This window comes from Salvelinus fontinalis, chromosome 39 (genome assembly GCF_029448725.1).
Source record: "Salvelinus fontinalis isolate EN_2023a chromosome 39, ASM2944872v1, whole genome shotgun sequence".
Taxonomy (NCBI): domain Eukaryota; kingdom Metazoa; phylum Chordata; class Actinopteri; order Salmoniformes; family Salmonidae; genus Salvelinus; species Salvelinus fontinalis.
Window position 1 is genome coordinate 24697384 of NC_074703.1, and position 26673 is coordinate 24724056.

Here is a 26673-nt window from a genome sequence, read left to right on the forward strand (position 1 = left end):
ATTTATGTCATGAAATGTGTGTGGGGGTTGTTTATGTCCGGATATGTGTGTGTGGGGGTTATTTATGTCCTGATATGTGTGTGTGTGTGGGGGTTATTTATGTCCTGATATGTGTGTGTGTGTGGGGGGGTTATTTATGTCCTGATATGTGTGTGTGTGTGGGTTGTTTATGTCCTGATACGTGTGTGTGTGTGGGTTGATGATGTCCTGATATATGTGTGTGTGGGTGATTTATGTCCTGATATTTGTGTGTGTGGGTGATTTATGTCCTGATATATGTGTGTGTGGGGGTTGTTTATGTCCTGATATGTGTATGTGTGGGGGTTATTTATGCCCTGATATGTGTGTGTGTGGGTTGTTTATGTCCTGCTATGTGTGTGTGTGGGTTGTTTATGTCCTGATATGTGTGTGTGGGGGTTATTTATGTCCTGATATGTGTGTGGGGGGGTTATTTATGTCCTGATAGTTGTGTGTGTGGGTTATTTATGTCCTGATATGTGTGTGTGTGTGGGTTGTTTATGTCCTGATATGTGTGTATGTGGGTTGCTTATGTCCTGATATTTGTGTGGGTGATTTATGTCCTGATGTGTGTGTGGGGGGGGTTATTTATGTCCTGATATGTGTGTGTGGGTTTTTTTTATGTCCTGATATGTGTATATGTGTATTGTTTATGTTCTGATATGTGTGTGTGTGTGGGTTGTTTATGTCCTGATAGTTGTGTGTGTGGGTGATTTATGTCCTGATTTGTGTGTGTGTGGGTTGTTTATGTCCTGATTTGTGTGTGTGTGGGTTGTTTATGTCCTGATATGTGTGTGTGGGGGTTGTTTATGTCCGGATATTTGTGTGTGTGGGTTGTTTATGTCCTGATATATTTGTGTGTGGGGGTTCTTTATGTCCTGATATGTGTGTGTGTGGGTTGTTTATGTCCTGATATATGTGTGTTTGGGGGTTGTTTATGTCCCGATATTTGTGAGTGTGGGTTGTTTATGTCTTGATATGTGTGTGTGTGTGTGTGGGTTTTTATGTCCTGATATGTGTGTGTGTGGGTTGTTTATGTCTTGATGTGTGTGTGTGTGTGTGTGGGTTGTTTATGTCCTGATATCTGTGTGTGGGGGTTGTTTATGTGCTGATGTGTGTGTGTGTGTGGGTTGTTTATGTCCTGATAGTTGTGTGTGTGGATGATTTATGTCCTGATATGTGTGTGTGTGTGTTGTTTATGTCCTGATATGTGTGTGGGGGGGTTGTTTATGTCCTGATATGTGTGTGTGTGTGTGTGGGTTGTTTATGTCCTGATATGTGTGTGTGGGGGCTGTTTATGTCCTGATATGTGTGTGTGTGTGTGGGGGTTGTTTATGTCCTGATATGTGTGGGTTGTTTATGTCCTGATATGTGTGTGTGGGGGTTGTTTATGTCCCGATATGTGTGTGTGGGGGTTCTTTATGTCCTGATATGTGTGTGTGGGGGTTGTTTATGTCCCGGTGTGTGTGTGTGTGGGTTGTTTATGTCCTGATATGTGTGTGTGTGGGTTGTTTATGTCCTGATGTGTGTGTGTGTGTGTGTGGGGGGGGGGGGGGGGGGGGGGGGTTGTTTATGTCCTGATATGTGTGTGTGGGGGTTGTTTATGTCCTGATAGTTGTGCGTGTGGATGATTTATGTCCTTATATGTGTGTGTGTGGGTTGTTTATGTCCTGATATGTGTGTGTGTGGGTTGTTTATGTCCTGATATATGTGTGTGTGGGTGATTTATGTCCTGATATGTGTGTGTGTGGGTGATTTATGTCCTGATATGTGTGTGTGGGTTGTTTATGTCCATTATATGTGTGTGTGGGGGTGTTTATGTCCGGATATTTGTGTGTGTGGGGGTTCTTTATGTCCTGATATGTGTGTGTGGGGGTTGTTTATGTCCCAATATGTGTGTGTGTGGGTTGTTTATGTCCTGATATGTATGTGTGGGGGTTGTTTATGTCCTGATGTGCGTGTGTGTGGGTTGTTTATGTCCTGATGTGTGTGTGTGGGGGTTATTTATGTCCTGATGTGTGTGTGTGGGGGTTATTTATGTCCTGATATGTGTGTGTGTGGGTTGTTTATGTCCTGATGTGTGTGTGTGGGTTGTTTATGTCCTGATGTGTGTGTGTGTGTGGGTTTTTTATGTCCTGATATGTGTGTGTGGGGGTTGTTTATGTCCTGAGGTGTGTGTGTGTGGGTTGTTTATGTCCTGATATTTGTGTGTCTTTGGGTTTTTTATGTCCTGATATGTGTGTGTGTGGGGGATTGGTGTTTTTCAATGCATGATGTTAATAAAGGTGAGGTAACCTTGTCTTAAGTGACATCTCCTTCTCTGAGACCTGGAAGGGGAAGCGTCTCAGAGTATGAGTCCTGCTGATCTAGGATAACATCCTCCCTGTCCATGTAATCTCATTCATTATGATCTAAAAGGCAGAACTGATCCTAGATCAGCACTCCTACTCCGAGACGACTCCTTTATGAATTTGGGCCCTGAAGTAAGTCAACCCTGTCCTGTACCGTTTGCTTTGTGGTCCTGATGGTTGCTTTGGCAATGAAGAGTGCTGCTGACAGCATTGCACTGGTTGAGCTGCTTCACATATAAAGACATCACCTTTGATTGGTTGCTGGTGCCAAACCAGGTAGATTGTTTGGATGTGTCTTTTCTAAATAAACCCTCATCTCAGAGCACTGCAGGAATGAGACCCTGCTGGGTGGTGGGATAGCTGTGGCTTTGCAGAGTTAAAGGGATACTTCATTTTGGCAATGATAGTCAGATAAACTCGTGGATTCCATTTGTAAGTCTCTGCCTGTAGTTTGAAGGAAGTGGCTGACTAGTGTTAGCACAATTGCTAAGTAATGTTAGAGCAATTGCTAACTCAATCAAATGTTTTTATATCAATCAAATGTATTTATAAAGCCCTTCTTACATCAGCTGATGTCACAAAGTGCTGTACAGAAACCCAGCCTAAAACCCCAAACAGCAAGCAATGCAGGTGTAGAAGCATGGTGGCTAGGAAAAACTCCCTAGAAAGACCAGAACCTAGGAAGAAACCTCTCAGAACCCAGGAAGAAACCTAGAGAGGAACCAGGCTATGAGGGGTGGCCAGTCCTCTTCTGGCTGTGCCAGGTGGAGATTATAACAGAACATGGCCAAGATGTGCAAATGTTCATAGATGACCAGCAAGGTCAAATAATAATAATCACAGTGGTTGTCGAGGGCGCAACAGGTCAGCACCTCAGGAGTAAATGTCATTTGGCATTTCATGGCCGATCATTCAGAGTATCTCTACCACTCCTGCTGTCTATAGAGAGTTGAAAACAGCAGGTCTGGGACATGTAGTGCGTCCGGTGAACAGGTCAGGGTTCCATAGCCGCAGGCAGAACAGTTGAAACTGGAGCAGCAGTACGGCCAGGTGGACTGGGGACAACAAGGAATCATCAGGACAGGTAGTCCTGAGGCATGGTCCTAGGGCTCAGGTCCTCTGAGAGAAAGAAAGAAAGATAGAGAGAAAGAAAAAGCGAGAAAGAGAATTCGAGACAGCATACTTAAATTTACACAGGACACCGGATAAGACAGGAGAAATACTCCAGATATAACAGACTGAACCTAGCCCCCCGACACATAAACTACTGCATCATAAATACTGGAGGCTGAGACAGGAGGGGTCGGGAGACACTGAGGCCCCGTCCGACGATACCCCCGGACAGGGCCAAACAGGCAGGATATAACCCCACCCACTTTTCCAAAGCACAGCCCCCACACCACTAGAGGGATATCTTCAACCACCAACTTACCATCCTGAGACAAGGCCGAGTATAGCCCACAAAGATCTCCGCCACGGCACAACCCAAGGGAGGACCCAGACAGGAAGATCACATCAGTGACTCAACCCACTCAAGTGATGCGTCAACCCACTCAACCCACTAGCGTTAGCACAATGACTGGAAGTCTATGGTAACTGCTAGCATGCTGTTCATGTGTGCACATTTCTTCGTGTGTGTGCTAGTTTGTAAGAGAACAAATATCTGCCTCTATAGCCAGGCTTATTATTACACAGTCACAATGAGCTATGTAAATTCTCCCTGCCTTCCGCCTGTGTTCTTACAGATTATTAAAGCATAGCAGAACGGGCAAATTAAATTTAGCAGGGCTGGCATTGTCTGAGCTGACAGTGATGGAATGGCAGCAGTGTGTGTGTGAGAGAGTGTGTATATGTGTATTTTTTAATTGAACCAAATTTGATTTGATTTATTTAACTAGGCAAGTCAGTTAAGAACAAATTCTTATTTACAATGACGGCCTAGGAACAGTGGGTTAACTGCCTTGTTCAGGGGCAGAACGACAGATTTTTACTTTGTCAGCGTAGGGATTCGATCCAGCAATCTTTCGGTTACTGGCCCAACGCTTTAACCACTAGGCTACCTGCCACCCCAAGGTTGAATCTCCTGTGTGTCAGACAGGGACAGACAGGGACAGACAGACAGTAAACATGACAACTACTGCACCTCACCTTGCCAGCCAGTCAGCTGGGGGGGGAAATAAACTGTAATGATGCAATCGAAGGAAATGTAACAGCATTGTCTTCTGTAACGGCAGTAGCTCCACCACTGTAAGTCGAAAAACCTCAGGTGTAAATGTCAGTTGGCTTTTCATAGCCGATCATTGAGGGAATCTCTAAGTAAGTCAGTAGAGGGAATGCAGAAGGTATCTAGTCCTCCATGCCTGCACCTGAAATGGCACCCTATTCCCTATATAGTGCCCTACTTTTGACCAGAGCCCTATGGGTACACTATATAGGGAATAGGATGCACCCTGTGTAGTCTTCTCTGGGGACTGAGATGAGGTGGATGCCATTTTCTTTTTGAGCAGCTCAACATAGTGATTGGCTATATGGTTGGCTGGACCGTAAGCCTGGTGTGTGTGTGTGTGTGTATATGTGTGTGTGTGTGTGTGTGTGTGTGTGTGTGTGTGTGTGTGTGTGTGTGTGTGTGTGTGTGTGTGTGTGTGTGTGTGTGTGTGTGTGTGTGTGTGTGTGTGTGTGTGTGTGTGTGTGTGTGTGTGTGTGTGTGTGTGACTGTAGGGTTTATGCTGTGTGTGTCACAGATCCCCCTGGTACTGATGCTCATTCTGTTCACCAGTTCAGGAGGTTTACGTCTCCGGCTTTCTAGGCTTCACTGAATGGGATTCATTATCATAACCCCAGTACTGTCTTGTCTGATTACACACAATGGTTCCCATTTCCCCTGATTAGCATGTTATACAGTTGAAGTCTGAAGTTTACATACACTTAGGTTGGAGTCAATAAAACTCGTTTTTCAACCACTCCACAAAAATCTTGTTAACAAACTATAGTTTTGGCAAGTCGGTTAGGACATCTACTTTGTGCATGACACAAGTAATTTTTCCAACAACTGTTTACAGACAGATTATTTCACTTATAATTCACTGTATCACAATTCGAGAGGGTCAAAAGTTTACATACACTAAGTTGACTGTGCCTTTAAACAGCTTGGAAAATTCCAGAAAATGATGTCATGCCTTTAGAAGCTTCTCATAGGCTAATTGACATCATTTGAGTCAATTAGAGGTGTACCTGTGGATGTATTTCAAGACCTACCTTCAAACCCAGTGCCTCTTTGCTTGACATCATGGGAAAATCAAAAGAAATCAGCCAAGACCTCAATTGTAGACCTCCACAAGTCTGGTTCATCCTTGGGAGCAATTTCCAAACGCCTGAAGGTACCACATTCATCTGTACAAACAATAGTACACAAGTATAAACACCATGGGACCACACAGCCATCATACCGCTCAGGAAGGAGACGCGTTCTGTCTCCTAGAGATGAACGTACTTTGGTGCGAAAAGTGCAAATCAATCCCAGAACAACAGCAAAGGACCCTGTAAAGAAACCTGAAAGGCCGCTCAGCAAGGAAGAAGCCACTGCTCCAAAACCACCATAAAAAAGCCAGGCTACGGTTTGCAATTGCACATGGGGACAAAATTGTACTTTTTGGAGAAATGTCCTCTTGTCTGATGAAACAAAAATAGAACTGTTTGGCTATAATGACCATTGTTATGTTTGGAGGAAAAAGGGGGAGACTTGCAAGCCTAGGAACACCATCCCAACCATGAAGCACGGGGGTGGCAGCATCATGTTGTCGGGGTGCTTTGCTGCAGGAGGGACTAGTGCACTTCACAAAATAGACAGCATCATGAGGTGGCTTTAGGGTGGCTTAACCTGTTTGGGGTGCAAGCCCGACCTCGGACCGAAAATGACAACAGCTGCAGAGCGCGAAATTCAAAATCTATTTTTTAAAAATATTTAACTTTTACACATTAACAAGTCCAATACAGCATTTGAAAGATAAACATCTTGTCAATCCAGCCAACATGTCCGATTTTTTAAATGTTTTACAGAGAAAACACCACATATATTTATGTTAGCTCACCACCAAATACAAAAGTGGACAGACACGTATGAATTATGATTATGAAGTATGAATTATGATTGAAGTAGCATGCACAACCAACCGAAATAAACTAAAACCAACCTAAAGAGCCCAGAAAAAACGACCTCAGATGACAGTCATATAACATGTTACACAATAAATCTATGTTTTGTTCATAAAAAGTGCATATTTTAGCTATAAATCTGTTTTACATTGATGCTACCCAAAAATGCTAATACATAGCTACAGTCTGAATCCAGCCGGGAGTAGCCAGAGAAAATACATACACCAACGTCGGCTACTAATTACACCTCATAAAACATTTCAGAAAAACATATGGTGGATAACTAATGAAAGACAGATATCTTGTGAATACAGACAACATTTCCGATTTTTGAAGTGTTTTACAGCGAAAACACAATATATCGTTATATTAGCTAACATCATAAGCTAGCATAAGGCAGCATTGATTCTAGTCAAGCGCTAGCCTAGCATAGTTAGCAGCGTTAGCATTCAACAGTTCGACATATATATGAAAAAGCATCCCAAATTGGGTCTTATCTTTCTTGGTACTCCATCAGAATGTTGTAACGGGGTCCAATGTCCAGTAGAGTCTTTAGTTGGGTTCCAGAACGAATGATTTCCCTCTTTGGTTAGCTAGCACGGTAGCATTGCTGCGCCAGAAAGCGTTTCTTCAAAAAATTCTTCCGTCGTTTCACATCTAAAGTCCAGAATAAATTGCAATAATATAATTAAAGTATATTGAAAAAACAACCTTTAGGATGATTTTGTGACATGTAGCAAATAATATCGTAGTCAGGCATCATATTCAAAGTTATCTACCTTGTTCCAGAAGCCGAGATCAAATTATCCTTCGCGCCCGGATTTTTATTTTAACTGCGCATGTCTCACAAGAAGTTCTGTTATTCAGTCCAGGGACGAGATATTCGACCCCTTTCAATTCTCACTTCCGCATTACAGTCTGACGTACACCCCTGACGTGTCCCTATGGTCCCAAGTCAAATGGCCTTTTATAGAGAAGGTCTTAAAGAGACACATCGCATTTTGGGAAACTCAATTCGGCTGGGAAAATGGCTGTAAAAATATTTCTGTTCGACTTAGAGAAACAATTCAAACCTTTTTAGAAACTACAGACTGTTATCTATCCAACAGTAGTAAATATATGCATATTGGAAAATAAAAAGTTTCTTAGGAGGCCGTTTGAAAATGTGCACACATTTTCCAGTTTTTTCAATATTCAGCGTGCAGCCAGAACAGGTTAACCTGTCTAGGATCAGCGTGGCGCTAGCGGCACACCCCCCCCCCCCACTGAAAAACCAGTGCCGCGAAATTCAAAAAAAATATTTTTTTAAAATATTTAACTTTCACACATTAAAGTCCAATACAGCTAATGAAAGACACAGATCTTGTGAATCCAGTCAACATTTCCGATTTTTAAAATGTTTTACAGGGAAGACACAATATGTAAAGATGTACATCTATTACCTAAAAACACATTAGCATAATCCACCATCTTTTATTTGTCCACCAACACCAGTAGCCATCACCAATTCGGCTAAACTAAGATATTTATAGCCCCTAACCAACAAAAAAACTCATTAGATGACAGTCTGATAACATATTTATGGTATGAGATAGGTTTTGTTAGAAAAAAGTGCATATTTCAGGTAGATGGCATAGTTTACAATTGCACCCACCGTCACAAATGGACTAGAATAATTACAATGAGCAACGTGTTTACCTAACTACTAATCATCAAACATTTCGTAAAAATACACAGCATACACAAATCGAAAGACACAGATCCTGTGAATACAGACAATATTTCAGATTTTCTAAGTGTCTTACAGCGAAAACACAATAAATCGTTATATTAGCTTAGCACATAGCAATTAGCAGCCCAGCATTGATTCTAGCCAAAGTGAGCGATAAAAGTCAACATCGCCAAAAGATATTAATTTTTTCACTAACCTTCTCAGAATTCTTCCGATGACACTCCTGTAACATCACATTACAACATGCATATACAGTTTGATCGAAAATGTTTATATTTAGCCACCAAAATCATGGTTAGACAATGTGAAATGTAGACAAGCTGGTAAAGAAAAAGTCCTTGCGCCACTTAGACAGTGATCTACTCTTATACATAAATACTCATAAACGTGACTAAAAAATATAGGGTGGACAGGGATTGATAGACAATTTAATTCTTAATACAATTGCGTTATTACATTTTTTAATTTATCCTTACTTTTCAATACAGTTTGCGCCAAGCGAAGCTACGTCAAAAAACATGGCGTCCTAAGCCACTAAAATGTTTCGACAGAAACACGATTTATCATAATAAAAATGTCCTACCTTGAGCTGTTCTTCCATCAGTATCTTGGGCAAAGGATCCTTTCTTGGGAGAAATCGTCTTTTGGTGGAAAGCTGTCCTCTTGCCATGTGGAAATGTCAACTACGTTCGGGATGAACTGAAAAGCGTGCCCAACTTTTCACATCGTTGCAAAAATAAATGTCCCAAAATCGCACTAAACGGATATAAATTGCTATAAAACGCTTTAAATTAACTACTTTATGATGTTTGTAACTCCTATAACGAGTGAAAAGATGACCGGAGAAATATAACAGGCTAAACTAACGCTTGGAACAGGAGAGGGTCGGTGTCTTCCACGCGCGTTACGCAGCTCCCAAAGAATGACTAGCTTCAGAGTTTTTTCATTTGTAGGGCCTGTGAACGCGCAATCGAGCCCGTTGGAATCGTCATCACGTAAAGGCATCCAGGGGAAGACGTAAGAAGTGTCCGTATAGTCATAGCAACGACAGTGCCCTTTTAACTGACTTCAGAAAAGTGGCCAACATTTCTCAAGTCTGACTCCATGTCAGGGAAATTGCTGTAGAATGGGCTCTGTTCCACTTAGAGACAAAATTTCAACTCCTATAGAAACTATAGACTGTTTTCTATCCAATAATAATAATAATATGCATATTGTACGATCAAGGATTTTGTGGGAAGCCGTTTAAAAAATTAGCCACATTAGCATAAATAGTCTAAACAGCGCCCCCATCCCCAACAGGTTAACCTGTTGGGGATGGGGGCGCTGTTTAGACTATTTATGCTAATTTGGCTAATTTTTGAAACGGCTTCCCACAAAATCCTTGATCGTACAATATGCATATTATTATTATTATTGGATAGAAAACAGTCTATAGTTTCTATAGGAGTTGAAATTTTGTCTCTAAGTGGAACAGAGCCCATTCTACAGCAATTTCCCTGACATGGAGTCAGATTTGAGAAATGTTGGCCACTCTTCTGAAGTCAGTTAAAAGGGCACTGTCATTGCTATGACTATACGGACACTTCTTACGTCTTCCCCTGGATGCCTTTACGTGATGACGATTCCAATGGGGTCGATTGCGCGTTCACAGGCCCTATAAATCAAAAAACCCTGTAGCTAGCAAGTCTTTCCTTGCTGCGTAACGCGCGTGCTGGACACCGACCCGCTCCTGTTCCAAGCGTTAGTTTAGCCTGTTATATTTCTCCGGTCATCTTTTCACTCGTTATAGGAGTTAAAAACATCATAAGGTAGTTAATTTAAAGCGTTTTATAGCAATTTATATCCGTTTAGTGCGATTTTGGGACATTTATTTTTGCAACGATGTGAAAAGTTGGGCACGCTTTTCAGTTCATCCCGAACGCAGTTGACATTTCCACATGGCAAGAGGACAGCTTTCCACCAAAAGACGATTTCTCCCAAGAAAGGATCCTTTGCCCAAGATACTGATGGAAGAACAGCTCAAGGTAGGACATTTTTATTATGATAAATCGTGTTTCTGTCGAAACATTTTAGTGGCTTAGGACGCCATGTTTTTTGACGTAGCTTCGCTTGGCGCAAACTGTATTGAAAAGTAAGGATAAATTAAAAAATGTAATAACGCAATTGTATTAAACAATTTAAAGGCAATGCTACCAAATACTAATTGAGTGTATGTAAACTTCTGACCCACTGGGAATGTGATGAAAGAAATAAAAGCTGAAATAAATCATTCTCTACTATTATTCTGACGTTTCACATTCTTAAAATGAAGTGGTGATCCTAACTGACCTAAGACAAGGAATTTTTACTAGGATTAAATGTCAGGAATGAGTTTAGAAACTTCCGACTTCAACTGTATATGTGGCCTCTGTTCCCTCTGTCTTTGTCGGATATTGTTCCCATGTCCGTTGGTGGTGTGATTACCTTTGCGTTGGTGCAGCTGTTATGCTGCGTATTGGCCCGTGTCGTTCAACGAGGTTAACCCTCGCTTCTTTGTTTGGGTACAGCCCAGTGTTTTTGTATGCACGTTTGCTTTGGGTGTATTAAAAACCCCTATTGTGTATTCCTGCACCTGTCTCCAAATTCCTTTATACTAGCGTGACAGTGTGTCTGGGGCTTAGTAGTGATACAGGAGCTATCGCTCCAGCGTGTCAAGCCAAAGCCAGGATGGAATTCAGATTGAGTCAGATGGCTCAGCGCCTGTCCCAAGTGTTTCTTTACTGGCTTGGGTTATGTCAGAGGACTGCTTCTTTATTCATGTTATACGCTCTAAGGCACTGGGAGCTCTTTCCGATAGGATAAGCTCACAGATCCTATTTGGGATAAACAGAGTCAGTTCCTCTATAGTCAGTGCCTATACCTGGTGGGATTACCTAGGAGTGGAGTGGATGGCTCGGGACCGAGGGGGAAGCAGTACTTCTGATTTGAGTCCTGTCGATTTGAGGGGCTTTTAACTATTGGGACGGATTTCTATGATGGCTCCAGTGGGCCCACAATGTCCTTAGTTGTTTGGTCTCTGTATCCTTCATAAAGAATAACCAGGTGTGTGTGTGTGTGTGTGTTTGTGTTTCTGCTCCTACTAATGCATCACCTTCACGTGAGACTCGCCTGCTGTTTGGAAGCCGCTATAAAACTGAATTGGATTTCCTTCTTCGAGCCTATTAATTCCACACAGACACGTGTAGTGATTGAAGACTCTTGTTAATTCACCTAGCCCGGGCAAATTTTTTATTTACAAATGTTTAGCTTTTTTTGCCCGAGGGCTTGTACTGAGTAAAACGCTGAGTTAAAAGCTGAAAGAATTCAATAAAAATGAGTTGCTTCTGAAAATCTACCCTTTTTCCATTTTCTTTTGCAGTTCCACTTTAATAACGTTGATGAAAATGGTGGAAAGGCATCCTAATAAATTAGAGATGTTCATGTTTACGCATCAAGGAGTTTGTGCTTTCGCCTCTTTATTAGCTAATTATGCTAATGATGCTATCAGTTACATAAGCACATATTCAACTGCATTAGAAAGAAAGTGAGTTTGTGTGTGTGTGTGTGTGTGCTCGCGTGTGTCAGTGTGTGTGTGTGTGTCACTGTGTGTGTGCTCAACTGAATAAGACAACATGTGACAGATGTTTGTGTTTGTGTGAAAGCAGTGGGACCAAGGTCATTGTTTTTTTCCCCTCACCAAAATGATATTATAATGTAATGTTATACATTTAGCATCTTTTGCCAAATAGACACTTGGATGTTTCCACCCACAGTGTAGCTGACTGTCCATCTGTCTCTCTCCTCTCTCCCAGGTCTGGAGAAGGTTGGTCGGGACTCGAGCTACGAGCAGGAGGGGAAGGTGCAGTTTGTGATGGATGCTGTGTATGCTATGGCCCATGCCCTGCACCGGATGCACCGGGAACTCTGCTATGGATACCCAGGCCTGTGCCCAAAGATGGCCAACATCGATGGCAAGGAACTACTCAGCCATATCAGAGCTGTCAACTTTAATGGTAAGTAGAGCACGGGCGCACACGTGCAGACACGCACGCACGCACACACACACACACACACACACACACACACACACACACACACACACACACACTTCTTAGCCATATCCACAACATCAACTTCGAGTCACACACCACTCCCTCATCAAAAGCCACTGCATACATGCCTCCTTTTGCTTCCCCCCCACTCCTTATCAGAGGACATCTTGAGCATTCAAGCTTTGACTACAGGGTAGTTCATGAAGCAGTTAGTGAAATGATTTACGTTTTGCACCATTTTGTTTCCCCCTAGTGTCCTCCATGAGCCACGACCCATCCTCTCTGAGAGCAGTCCTCCCACAGAGTGCGTAGGGTTACCCATGCTATACCTTCTCAGTGATACCTCCCTTTACTGGCTCTCACTGAAATAGTTAATACTACTAATACTAATATTACTGCTCTCTTCAAATTTCTCTACTAATTATCTTAACCTGTCTAGGATCAGCGTGGCGCTAGCGGCACCCCCCCCCCCCCCCCCACTGAAAAACCAGTGCCGCGAAATTCAAAAAAAATATTTTTTTAAAATATTTAACTTTCACACATTAAAGTCCAATACAGCTAATGAAAGACACAGATCTTATGAATCCAGTCAACATTTCCGATTTTTAAAATGTTTTACAGGGAAGACACAATATGTAAAGATGTACATCTATTACCTAAAAACACATTAGCATAATCCACCATCTTTTATTTGTCCACCAACACCAGTAGCCATCACCAATTCGGCTAAACTAAGATATTTATAGCCCCTAACCAACAAAAAAACTCATTAGATGACAGTCTGATAACATATTTATGGTATGGGATAGGTTTTGTTAGAAAAAAGTGCATATTTCAGGTATATGGCATAGTTTACAATTGCACCCACCATCACAAATGGACTAGAATAATTACAATGAGCAACGTGTTTACCTAACTACTAATCATCAAACATTTCGTAAAAATACACAGCATACACGAATCGAAAGACACAGATCCTGTGAATACAGACAATATTTCAGATTTTCTAAGTGTCTTACAGCGAAAACACAATAAATCGTTATATTAGCTTAGCACATAGCAATTAGCAGCCCAGCATTGATTCTAGCCAAAGTGAGCGATAAAAGTCAACATCGCCAAAAGATATTAATTTTTTCACTAACCTTCTCAGAATTCTTCCGATGACACTCCTGTAACATCACATTACAACATGCATATACAGTTTGATCGAAAATGTTTATATTTAGCCACCAAAATCATGGTTAGACAATGTGAAATGTAGACAAGCTGGTAAAGAAAACGTCCTTGCGCCACTTAGACAGTGATCTACTCTTATACATAAATACTCATAAACGTGACTAAAAAATATAGGGTGGACAGGGATTGATAGACAATTTAATTCTTAATACAATTGCGTTATTACATTTTTTAATTTATCCTTACTTTTCAATACAGTTTGCGCCAAGCGAAGCTACGTCAAAAAACATGGCGTCCTAAGCCACTAAAATGTTTCGACAGAAACACGATTTATCATAATAAAAATGTCCTACCTTGAGCTGTTCTTCCATCAGTATCTTGGGCAAAGGATCCTTTCTTGGGAGAAATCGTCTTTTGGTGGAAAGCTGTCCTCTTGCCATGTGGAAATGTCAACTACGTTCGGGATGAACTGAAAAGCGTGCCCAACTTTTCACATCGTTGCAAAAATAAATGTCCCAAAATCGCACTAAACGGATATAAATTGCTATAAAACGCTTTAACCTGTCTAGGATCAGCGTGGCGCTAGCGGCACACCCCCCCCCCCCCCACTGAAAAACCAGTGCCGCGAAATTCAAAAAAAATATTTTTTTAAAATATTTAACTTTCACACATTAAAGTCCAATACAGCTAATGAAAGACACAGATCTTATGAATCCAGTCAACATTTCCGATTTTTAAAATGTTTTACAGGGAAGACACAATATGTAAAGATGTACATCTATTACCTAAAAACACATTAGCATAATCCACCATCTTTTATTTGTCCACCAACACCAGTAGCCATCACCAATTCGGCTAAACTAAGATATTTATAGCCCCTAACCAACAAAAAAACTCATTAGATGACAGTCTGATAACATATTTATGGTATGGGATAGGTTTTGTTAGAAAAAAGTGCATATTTCAGGTATATGGCATAGTTTACAATTGCACCCACCATCACAAATGGACTAGAATAATTACAATGAGCAACGTGTTTACCTAACTACTAATCATCAAACATTTCGTAAAAATACACAGCATACACGAATCGAAAGACACAGATCCTGTGAATACAGACAATATTTCAGATTTTCTAAGTGTCTTACAGCGAAAACACAATAAATCGTTATATTAGCTTAGCACATAGCAATTAGCAGCCCAGCATTGATTCTAGCCAAAGTGAGCGATAAAAGTCAACATCGCCAAAAGATATTAATTTTTTCACTAACCTTCTCAGAATTCTTCCGATGACACTCCTGTAACATCACATTACAACATGCATATACAGTTTGATCGAAAATGTTTATATTTAGCCACCAAAATCATGGTTAGACAATGTGAAATGTAGACAAGCTGGTAAAGAAAACGTCCTTGCGCCACTTAGACAGTGATCTACTCTTATACATAAATACTCATAAACGTGACTAAAAAATATAGGGTGGACAGGGATTGATAGACAATTTAATTCTTAATACAATTGCGTTATTACATTTTTTAATTTATCCTTACTTTTCAATACAGTTTGCGCCAATCGAAGCTACGTCAAAAAACATGGCGTCCTAAGCCACTAAAATGTTTCGACAGAAACACGATTTATCATAATAAAAATGTCCTACCTTGAGCTGTTCTTCCATCAGTATCTTGGGCAAAGGATCCTTTCTTGGGAGAAATCGTCTTTTGGTGGAAAGCTGTCCTCTTGCCATGTGGAAATGTCAACTACGTTCGGGATGAACTGAAAAGCGTTCCCAACTTTTCACATCGTTGCAAAAATAAATGTCCCAAAATCGCACTAAACGGATATAAATTGCTATAAAACGCTTTAAATTAACTACTTTGTGATGTTTGTAACTCCTATAACGAGTGAAAAGATGACCGGAGAAATATAACAGGCTAAACTAACGCTTGGAACAGGAGAGGGTCGGTGTCTTCCACGCGCGTTACGCAGCAAGAAAAGACTTGCTAGCTAAAGGTTTTTTTCATTTGTAGGGCCTGTGAACGAGCAATCGAGCCCGTTGGAATCGTCATCACGTAAGGGCATCCAGGGGAAGACGTAAGAAGTGTCCGTATAGTCATAGCAACGACAGTGCCCGTTTAAATGACTTCAGAAAAGTGGCCAACGTTTCTCAAATCTGACTCCATGTCAGGGAAATTGCTGTAGAATGGGCTCTGTTCCACTTAGAGACAAAATTTCAACTCCTATAGAAACTATAGACTGTTTTCTATCCAATAATAATAATAATATGCATATTGTACGATCAAGGATTTTGTGGGAAGCCGTTTAAAAAATTAGCCACATTAGCATAAATAGTCTAAACAGCGCCCCCATCCCCAACAGGTTAAATTAACTACTTTGTGATGTTTGTAACTCCTATAATGAGTGAAAAGATGACCGGAGAAATATAACAGGCTAAACTAACGCTTGGAACAGGAGAGGGTCGGTGTCTTCCACGCGCGTTACGCAGCAAGAAAAGACTTGCTAGCTAAAGGTTTTTTTCATTTGTAGGGCCTGTGAACGAGCAATCGAGCCCGTTGGAATCGTCATCACGTAAAGGCATCCAGGGGAAGACGTAAGAAGTGTCCGTATAGTCATAGCAACGACAGAGCCCTTTTAAATGACTTCAGAAAAGTGGCCAACGTTTCTCAAATCTGACTCCATGTCAGGGAAATTGCTGTAGAATGGGCTCTGTTCCACTTAGAGACAAAATTTCAACTCCTATAGAAACTATAGACTGTTTTCTATCCAATAATAATAATAATATGCATATTGTACGATCAAGGATTTTGTGGGAAGCCGTTTAAAAAATTAGCCACATTAGCATAAATAGTCTAAACAGCGCCCCCATCCCCAACAGGTTAACTTATCCTGCTTCCTTTACCTGATTTACCAGGCTATATTAATTTATTTTGTGCCTTATTATGTGTACATAATATTGTATACAGGGCATTCGGAAAGTATTCAGGCCACTTTTTTCACATTTTGTTACGTTACAGTCTTATTCTGAAATGGATTAAATAGTTTTTCCCCCGCATCAATCGACACACAATACCCCATAATGACATCACAATACCCCATAATGACATCACAATACCCCATAATGACATCACAATACCCAGTAATGACAAAGAAAAACTGGTTTAGACATTTTTGTTGAATCACCTTTGGCAGTGATTACAGCCTCAGGTCTTCTTGGGTATGACGCTATAAGCTTGGCACACCTGTATTTGGGGAGTTTCTCCCATTCTTCTCTGCAGATCCACTCAAGCTTCGTCAGGTTGGATGTGGAGTATCGCTACACAGTTATTGGCAGGTCTCTCCAGAGGTGTTAGATCGGATTTAAGTCTGGGCTCTGGCTGGGCCACTCAAGGACGTTCAGAGACTCGTCCCGAAGCCACTTCTGCGTTGTCTTGGCTGTGTGCTTAGGGTCATTGTCCTGTTGAAAGGTGAACCTTCGCCTCAGTCTGAGGTCCTGAGCGCTCTGGAGCAGGTTTTCATCAAGGATATCTCTGTACTTTGCTGTTAATCTCTCAATACCTGCCTCTGAAAAACATCCCCACAGTATGATGCCGCCACCACCATGCTTCACCGTAGAGATGGTGCCAGGTTTCCTCCAGACGTAACACTTGGCATTCAGTCAAAAGTGTTTAATCTTGGTTTCAACAGACCAGAGAATCTTGTTCATCATGGTCTGAGAGTCCTTTAGGTGCCTTTTGGCAAACTCCAAGCGGGCTGTCATGTGCCTTTTACTGAGGAGTGGTTTCTGTCTGGCCACTCTACCATAAAGGCCTGATAGGTGGAGTGCTGCAGAGATGGTTGTCCTTCTGGAAGGTTCTCCCATCTCCACAGAGGAACTCTGGAGCTCTGTCAGAGTGACCATCGGGTTCTTGGTCACCTCCCTGACCAAGGCCCTTCTCTCCCGATTGCTCCGTTTGGCCAGGCGGCCAGCTCTAGGAAGAATCTTTGTGGTTCCAAACTTCTTCCATTTAAGAATGATGGAGGCTATTGTGTTCTTGGGGACCTTCAATGCTGCACAAAGTTTTCGGTACCCTTCCCCAGATCTGTGCCTCGACACAATCCTGTCTCGGAGCTCTACAGACAATTCCTTCGAACTCATAGCTTGGTTTTTGCTCTGACATGCACTGTCAACTGTGGGACCTTATATAGACAGGTGTGTGACTTTCCAAATCATGAGAAATCAATTGAATTTACCACAGGTGGACTCCAATCAAGTTGTAGAAGCATCTCAAGGATGATCAATGGAAACAGGATGCATCTGAGCTCAATTTCGAGTCTCATAGCAAAGGGTCTGAATACTTATGTAAATAAGGTATAAAAATATATTTTTTTACTGTTTTCGCTTTGTCATTATGGGGTGTTGTGTGTAAATTGATGAGCAACATATTTAATTTAATCAATTTAACAATAAGGCTGTAACGTAATATGGAAAAAGTTAAGGGGTCTGAATACTTTCCGAATGCTCTGTGTGTTATGTAGTTGAGCTATTTAACTAGAGGTGCCATTGGGTATCCATCCACTTCTCCTAACATAGTTACAACACTTTGTGCTTGCTGCAGATGGTAAACAACTTGGAGCTTGACTTGAGACTCCAGTAATGCTTTAAACTTGTTTTTATGAGTGATTATTTGACTGTTTTGTTCCTCTCGGCCCCCGAAGACCATACTGTAAGTAGGCGATACATCTCACTAAATAACATTAGACAGTTCATTTGAATATGTATTTTTCTGCTTCTTTTGGTTATGGTATTATTTATTCATCTCGCAGCCTGCTTAGTTGTTATGTTTCCATTCAACTCCCGTGATTTGCATAATTTGTGCTGATCGATCCAAAATGAGTTTCGTCCACGAGGCAGTTTTAAGACTGTAAGTGCATCAGGTCAAAATTCTGTTCATAGAGTGGCAGTGTCGTCCAATCACAAACACTGAGCAAAACTTTACACTCCAGTGGCTTAAGCAAAATCCACATGGCAAAGATTGAATACAAAATGGAATATTGTAAATACTGTAGCATCCATAGCTATACTGAACTAAAATATAAACGTAATATGTAAAGTGTTGGTCCCATGTTTCATGAGCTGAGATAAAGGATCCCTGAAATGTTCCATACGCACAAAAAGCTTATTTCTCTCAAATGTTGTGCACTAATGTGTTTACATCCCTGTTAGTGAACATTTCTCTTTTGCCAAGATAATCAATCCACCTCACAGGTGTGGCATGTCAAGAAGCTGATTAAACAGCATGATCATTACACAGGTGCACCTTGTACAGCGGACACTAAAATGTGCAGTTTTGTCACACAACACAGTGCCACAGATTGTGCGTGCAATTGGAATGCTGACGACAGGAATGTCCAACAGAGCTGTTGCCAGAGAACTGAATGTTAATTTCTCTACCATAAGCCGCCTCCAACGTTGTTTTAGAGAATATGGCAGTACGTCCAACCGGACTCACAACCTCAGACAACGTGTAACCACGCTTCATCCGGCTTCTTCACCTGCGGTATCATCTGAGGCCAGCTACCCAGATAGCTGATGAAACTGAGGAGTATTTCTGTCTTTAATAAAGCCCTTTTGTGGGGAGAAACTCATTCTGATTGGCTGGGCCAAACTCCCCAAGCGGGTGGCCCTGGCTCCCAATGGTTGGGCCTACACCCTCCCAAGCCTACCCATGGCTGTGCCCATGCCCAGTCATATAAAATCCATAGAAATCCATAAGCTAATGGGCTGATAACACAAGGTTTCAGGTTCAAGTCCTACTATGGCCATTCTAGCCCTGATGAATACTAAAAACACGGGTAACATAGTACTTCACCACCATTTTAGACAGTAACCTCCCTTAATAGAGCTAAATGTCACTGCCCACTTGACTGAGATGAATGTAGAAGGGCACGGAGCAGAGAGCAGGCCTGACAAACTGCACTTTACCAGACTACTTACTAGAGATCAGTAAATCTCTCTATTGACTGCTGCTGGTTTTTCAATGCCGAGAGGCACAAGATGAATTGCTGTAGGGCTGTTGATGTTGTTTCCATCTAGTATCTCGTCTTCAACAGGCCCGGGGCTACTCGACGTGATGCTTTCAAGCTAACTACACAGAGAAGCAGCATGTTGCGTTGGTATCGATTTCTGCCCCTCTGAAGTTGAACAGGAGGTAAACAGTAACGATACCAGCGGAGTGAATGTGTTCTCGGCTGGGGACTGGGGAATCATGTTGTAGACGTATGTTGTTTTGTGTTGTTCAGCTACAGCCTCTTATACCACACCATGTCTGGCATAGCAAGGTTACGGATGTTATTGGATAAAGTTACGTGTGTGTGTGTGTGTGTGTGTGTGTGTGTGTGTGTGTGTGTGTGTGTGTGTGTGTGTGTGTGTGTGTGTGTGTGTGTGTGTGTGAGCGAACGAGCGAGAGACGGGAAGACGAGAGAGTTTAAGTCAGTGTGTGTCAGTAGAGCACACTTCTATACCTTGCTGTTGTTTAGTATGCAGCTCATCTGCGCCGATAGGGGGGCATTGAGTCGGACCATCCAGAGTGCCTTTGACATGGCCGCAGCAGGGGGCCAGGGATCCATACCAATCAAATGCAACTTAGAGGAGCTGTGCTCATCCGATAGGCCCGATCCCCCTGCTTACCGACACAGGCGGAAAATCAATCCAGCGAGAGGAAGAGCCTAATTCAGTAGTGAGGTTTCAGAACGATCTAGGGAAAACACACGCCAGGCGTGGAGATATCTCATGCAGACACACACACACACACACACACACTGGCCGGTGCACTTATTAATGATCCTTCCTCACCGAACCCTGCAGAGGATCTAACCTTTCTCAGCAGCATGAGATTGGACACTTGGATGACCCCTCCACTGACCCCCAGTGTGTGTGTATATCTCCCTCCCTCCAGTGTTCAGGTGTTATCGATGTGCTCTCTGACTCCGACAGAAACTCATGCTGATGGAGAGAGCACCTTCCTGCTCGTGCACTTCCTAGCTCTATCCCTCCCTCTCCTCCCATCTCTCTCTTCCCTCCTCCCGCTCTCCTTTATCTTCTCATTATCTCTCATTCTCTCCCTCTTTTTTCTCTCCTTTTCTCCCGTCTCCTTACCTATCTCTCATGTTTTCCCTTTCATGCACACACCCAGACACACATGCACACACCCAGACACACATGCACACCCAGATGGTGGTGCATTGCAGATCCAGAGGAAGGAAGACAAGAAGGAACAGTGCCTGTAGCAGCAATCACACGCTACACTGTGCGGACTGCATCTGATACCGGTTCTCCTGTTCTGTTCAGCTTGAGTCTCTACACCCTACACCCCACAGTCATCTAAAGGACATTCTTGTTCTGTCCCAAATGGTACCCTGTTCTCTATATAGTGCATTCCCTACAGAGTGGTGCACTGCTTAGGGAATAGGGTGTCGTTCAGGACGCATTGTTTGTCTTATGTCGAGCACTTACTTAGTAAGCAGCCCACTTCAGACGTTGTGTTATCACTTGATAGAGGCCATTGGATGAGTTAGTTTTATTCAAACGTGTAAATATGCTGCGGGTATTTCCTATTTTCTTAGACCAAAAACATGATGCCTCAGATTTGGCTCAATGTCGATGATGTTTTCCCTGTTGTGTTGCTCTTTTCTGTTTCTCTCTCCTTTTCGCCCTGGTCCGTCATCAGTCATCAGTCATCAGTCATCAGTCATCACCATGGAGGGATTGACTCAGAATGCAAGCAAGATATCAAACAGACTAGTGTCTCTTTCATCATCTCAACTCAAAGTGCCTCTCTCATCTAGAAACGTCCTGTTCTGTTGTTGCCTACCAACAAAATCCCCTCTAGTACTGTAAGTCATTGTGACAACGCTCTGTAAAGTAACACATTTAGGGACTGTTATTGGGCCGAGAAAATCTCATTTCAGTTGCTGTCGGGCCATTGTGATTCAGTTTTTCAATGAGCAGCTGAAGTGAATGTAGAAAAATAGCCACAACAAGTCTTTGTACACTTTGTAGGACAGCTATCAAAAGACCTCTTTATGTCTTAAATCAGTCTCTCACATGAAGGATATAAGGTACATTGGCAAACCTGCAGCTTCCGAGGACATGTGTGTCCCACCACTTTTGCTCTGATGAATACGATAGTCTAGGGCTACGTCCCAAATGGCACAATACAGTCCACCTACAGGCCCTGGTCAAAAGTAGTGCACTATATAGGGAATAGGGTTCAATTTGGGACGTAACCTAGTAGTCCTGTTTATATCTCCAGAGTGTGTTACAGGAAGCCACACATGTCCTAGGTCTGCTCCTGGACAGGGACATTACACGTGTTCAATGCAACCAACATGCCCCCACACAGAGTGACACACAGGGCTCGCTTTTCGGCTGACGTTAAGGCGGCGCCAGTGTCAAACGCACATTAGTTTGCAATTTTGCCATGTAAAAACTGGCGCACTGGCGTTTTCCAGCCCCAACGCCAGGTTCAGCAATTTACCTGTCTTATATCAGCTCACTTGCGCTCAGATGAGCGGGGTGGGAATATTTGAAGTATCCTTAAAAACATGATCCAATGTGCTAATTTCAGGCAGCGCTGATGGGGATATTTAAGACCAAACAAAAGCTAGTTTTAGCGGTAACGCAGTTGGTTTCAGCACACATTTTGACAGCGGAAACGAAGCCTATCCAAACATTGACATGTATTTATTGTTGAAATGACGGTGCCTGTAAGTGTGACATAGCCTATTTAAAACAGCCTGTTTCATTTCAAATTTGATTCGAATTATTCGTTCTCTTTTTAGGCCTTATCAATAATGAATTTAATCTTGCTTATTGACAATGTTTGGCATGTCCGTGCTCAGCCATAATGCAGTTTACAGTAGGCCTAGCCCCTACATCACTGTGAATGCTATTGAAACCATTAAATAAAAACAATGTGGATGGCAAATGGGTTCAAATGAATGTGTTTAACAAGGACAGGTCTACATTTTGTTATTTCGTTTCTGTAAGCCATTTATTAAACTATAACGGACTAACATTGGAATCGGAGTTGATTCCAAGGCAATCCCTAAAAGACCGTAAATACACCAACCACATATTTCGCCATGAAGCACGTTCTGATTGGCCAGTGAGATGCCAAGCCTCGACACACCCGCCCGCTTGTCGATTCATCAAAACACATCCCTTTCGCGTCAACGCCAGCAAGCGCGCCTATAATTGGGATGGTGGAAATAGAGAAAATATTTCGGACACAACGCTGAATCTACAGAGCTACCAATTGTGCTTAGATTGACCATTCTGTTAGGTTTGTTAGAACAGAGCCCAGAGTGGTGTGACATAGCGCCTCCCACTACCCAGGTCCCCTCCATTGTCCTGTATGAATCCTCGGGCGGTCTAATGAAAAGCTTGATAGGGTCTTCACTCTTCACCATCAATGTTCATCTCTTCCCTTTTATTCCTGAAACTTTTTCCAAGGTCCATTCCTTTTCAGTCTGTGAGAAACCTTAATTGTAGTTCGGTGCGTGGGAAGGACGGAATAAAAACGCCTTTCACTTTCGGGGCAAAACTTTGACAGAATACATTCAACTAAAACTGCAAAACCTTTTAGAAAATATACCTTTTTTGATAATGGAACTTTTCAGAAAATCTCCCAGAAACCTCCGATGGATGGATGGAGAGATAGAAGTGTTTTTTTTTCTTTTTCTTCCTCTCCCTCTTTTCTTCTCTGCACTTCATTGTTGTCTGTCAAATGAGTCATCGTGATACAAGCAGAGCGCTTTCATTCCGCGTTCGGTGTTGGAACATCCAGCCAAAATCATCTCTATTGTTCCCAGCTCCAGTATGTCTGTCTGTAGAGCGTGGTTGAATGACATTGATGTGTTCTTATGATCCTTTATTAACTACCCTGTCCCCTGACAGTGTGGAGTGAGAATCCCCCGCTTCAGATAGAAGGAAAGAAAACATGCACAAAGGACCGCTATACTTCTCGTTTAGAAGACTGGTGAGGATATTGACTGTATTGATCCAACTACTAACCCTCATGGTAGTGCTACGTTCATTGGAACTGAACATTCACAGTGTAGCGGGTCTCCATCTTAGCGTCCTGTATAACAGTATTTTATCCTCATCCACAAAAGCACAGGACGCTGGACAAAGAACTCGGGCCAGAGAAATAGAACAATATCCACTCATTTTTTCCTACCCTAACAAAAAGGTATTTATTGAGCTACAGTACAGTAGTGCCAGCTCCTACATTTCGACCATATTGTGGTCTTGGTCGGGGGGCCACCCTACACGAGGCTCTCCAGTACCCTTCTATGGAGAGGGCAGAAGAGCCAAAACAATTAGGCCCTGAGACGTGGAGCCGTGGAGTCAGTATGTGTGTGCGTAGAGCCGCGAGGAGAGGGACACGGCCATGTGGAAAGAGCCATCTCATTACAGCCCATCTTCACAGAGCTAGCTGCTCTAGCTCTGACTGCTCAGGACAAGATGGACGCCTTCTCTACGGGAACCAGCCCGGGCTAATTAGCAAGGAATAACGGCTAGATGATGACCTTGACCCTAGCATGACAGCTATACAGCCAGTTAGAGGGAAGAGAGAGGGAGAGAGGGGGATGGAGAGAGTAAGAAGAGAGATATACAACGCTGTGTGTAAGGTTTGTATGACCTGTAGGTCAAATAAAGTACAATCTAAATCCTATTCATATATGAGCTAGAATGAGCTTCACATCACCTCTGATCTCAGTGTTATTATGTTTATTGTCTGCAGGAAAACCGAGCAGAGCGTGTTTAGTTCAGAGCCTTGAAGACATCATTTCTGAGAGAAAGAGAGAGAGAGACTGAGAGAGAGAGAGAGAGAGAGAGACTGAGAGAGAGAGAGAGAGACTGAGAGAGAGAGAGAGAGAGAGAGAGAGACTGAGAGAGAGAGAGACATAGAGAGAGAATGTAACGTCTGCTTCCAACTCACACTCTCATACACGTAGATCCCCTGAACGCAGCTCACTCTCCAGATCCCAATCACCTGAATTCTAATCACCTGTTCACACACCTGTATGTCATCATCACACACTATTTAGTTCAGTTCTTTGCACCTCATCTTTGTGAGGTATAGTTTGTTTGTGACACACTTCTCTTCAGAGCTCTGTTTTTCCCGTAATTTACTCCTCCCGTGTATGATAGTTTATGCCTACCTCACTAACGACACCTTTTGCCTATTCCCTGCCTGTACTTTAGCCTATCGGATTTCCTGTTATTCACCTATTGCCTGTTCTCCCGGGCGACGTTACTAGCCTTTTCCCTGCCTGTACTGTTGCCGTTTGGACACCCTGTGTATGACCTGCTGCCTGTCCCTGGACCCAGCTACCTGCCTCCTCCTGTGGTCCTTTATATTAAACACCTGCTGCGCCCTGCGCTTGAAACCAGCTCTCTGTCTCCCTCGTGTTCATTAGAGAGAGAGAGAACTAAAGTCTCCCAATGTTCTGACCTTCATCTCCAGTCTACAATTCCTTCTCTGTGCTTTGTCCCCATATAACCAGTGTTACACAACCTCAAACTGTGGATGAGCCACCGGATGGCTGGACAGGGGAGACTGATGAGACGGAGACTGAATGGACGCTTCATCTGCCGCTGCCGCTCGCAGAAAAGACCCTCCCCCCGTACCTCCGTCTGCCTGTGTGTGTGTGTCCGCGTATGTGGTGCGTGTGCGGCCTACCGCCGTCGCCCACTCACAACGTTAAAAGAGCAATCAATACCTGGAGATAAGTTCAATACGCCGGAAATCTCAGACAGGTGTTTCGGGGAGACTTAAGACATCGCGCTCTGTCTGCCGCTTGCCTGCCGGGCCGCCACACACTGAACCCTCCCTCGGCCCAGATGATCAGAAGCTATCAGACAGCCATCGGAGGATTAATAGAACGCTAAGCCATGCGGTGTCGGCGGTGATTGTACATGCATCCTTTTATTCACTCTAATGCATTTTAAAATGCTGGCATTAGACTAACTGACACCACCAGATGTATGGACCTGCAGGACTCGCTCTCTCCTCTGCCACAGTCGTACCGTAATGAAATCAGCAAGTCCATTAGGCCGTTGTGAGAAATGCGACATTACCTCATCAGCCTATGAGAGTTGTGTCGTGTGTGTGTGTCTGCTAAAGTCAGTAAACAGAGGAGGTATATCTGCAATGGCAGCTGGTCTCTCTAGCCTCCTGGATACGCACTGCTGCCTTCTCTCTTTCATTATGCACACTAACAATAGTGCTCTAGGATCTCTCTCTCTCTCTCTCTCTCTCTGCCCCTCCCTCCCTCCCCCCTTTCTTTCCTCTCTCTCTCTCTCTCTCTCTCTCTCTCTCTCTCTCTCTCTCTCTCTCTCTCTCTCTCTCTCTCTCTCTCTCTCTCTCTCTCTCTCTCTCTCTCTCTCTCTCCCCCCCTTTCCACCCTCCCCTCTTTCTCCCTCCCTCCCTCCCTTGCTCTGCTCTGTTCTGGGGAAGATAATCAAAAGACGTTCTCTTGAGAGGAAAGAGAGGAAGAGTCAACAGGAACGGGAGGCTTTTGTCAAGTTCAGACTGAGGGCCACTTAGTTTGGCGCTCCTCCAAAAAATGTGTTTTCTTCAGCTGTGGTGTTTCGTAACCCTGTGATGAAATATCTTCGCTTGGCCTAATGATAGTAGGGCTTAGAGAAGCAGTGGAATGGTTTGGATGGTTTTGAAACTTGCCCGAGGCAGGCAAGAACTGCTAATGACCAACTAGGACAATAAAAAAAAAGATAGGCGAATTATCAGATCTCAGACCAACTGGCAAATGTAAAGTACCTAAAGCATTCCGAGATCTTGAGGCCAAAACATCTTTGGTTGACTTGAGGACTCCAGAAACACCAGAAACACCATTACTCACCCGCCCACATTACTCACCCGCCCAAACGGCACATGTCCAATGGCTACACAGCCTCTGTGCTCCCTTCCACTGTGAAACACAACAAAAAGGCTGGCCCTGGCTCCTGCTTTCACATCCTGATAAACTCTATGCCACAGGTTTCTGCTAGTTTAATAGTCATTATAATCAGCTGCTGTGTTGAGCCAAGAAGCACTCATCTCATTATAAACCCTGTGGATATTATCCCTCACCATATTAACTGCA

At 42.9% G+C, this 26673-nt stretch overlaps 1 protein-coding gene across 4 annotated transcripts in view; it reads left to right on the top strand.

Annotated features, from left to right (window-relative positions):
- LOC129838763 (metabotropic glutamate receptor 8-like) overlaps window positions 1-26673 on the top strand; it is a 370637-nt gene that overhangs the window by 305143 nt on the left and 38821 nt on the right. For 3 of the 4 annotated variants that reach the window (XM_055905928.1, XM_055905924.1, XM_055905923.1), the window contains exons 7-8: window positions 12087-12287; window positions 12580-12630. In XM_055905928.1, the coding sequence (XP_055761903.1) occupies window positions 12087-12287; window positions 12580-12630 (252 nt within the window). The remainder of the gene's footprint in view (window positions 1-12086; window positions 12288-12579; window positions 12631-26673) is intronic. The other variant, XM_055905925.1, reaches the window with a different exon arrangement.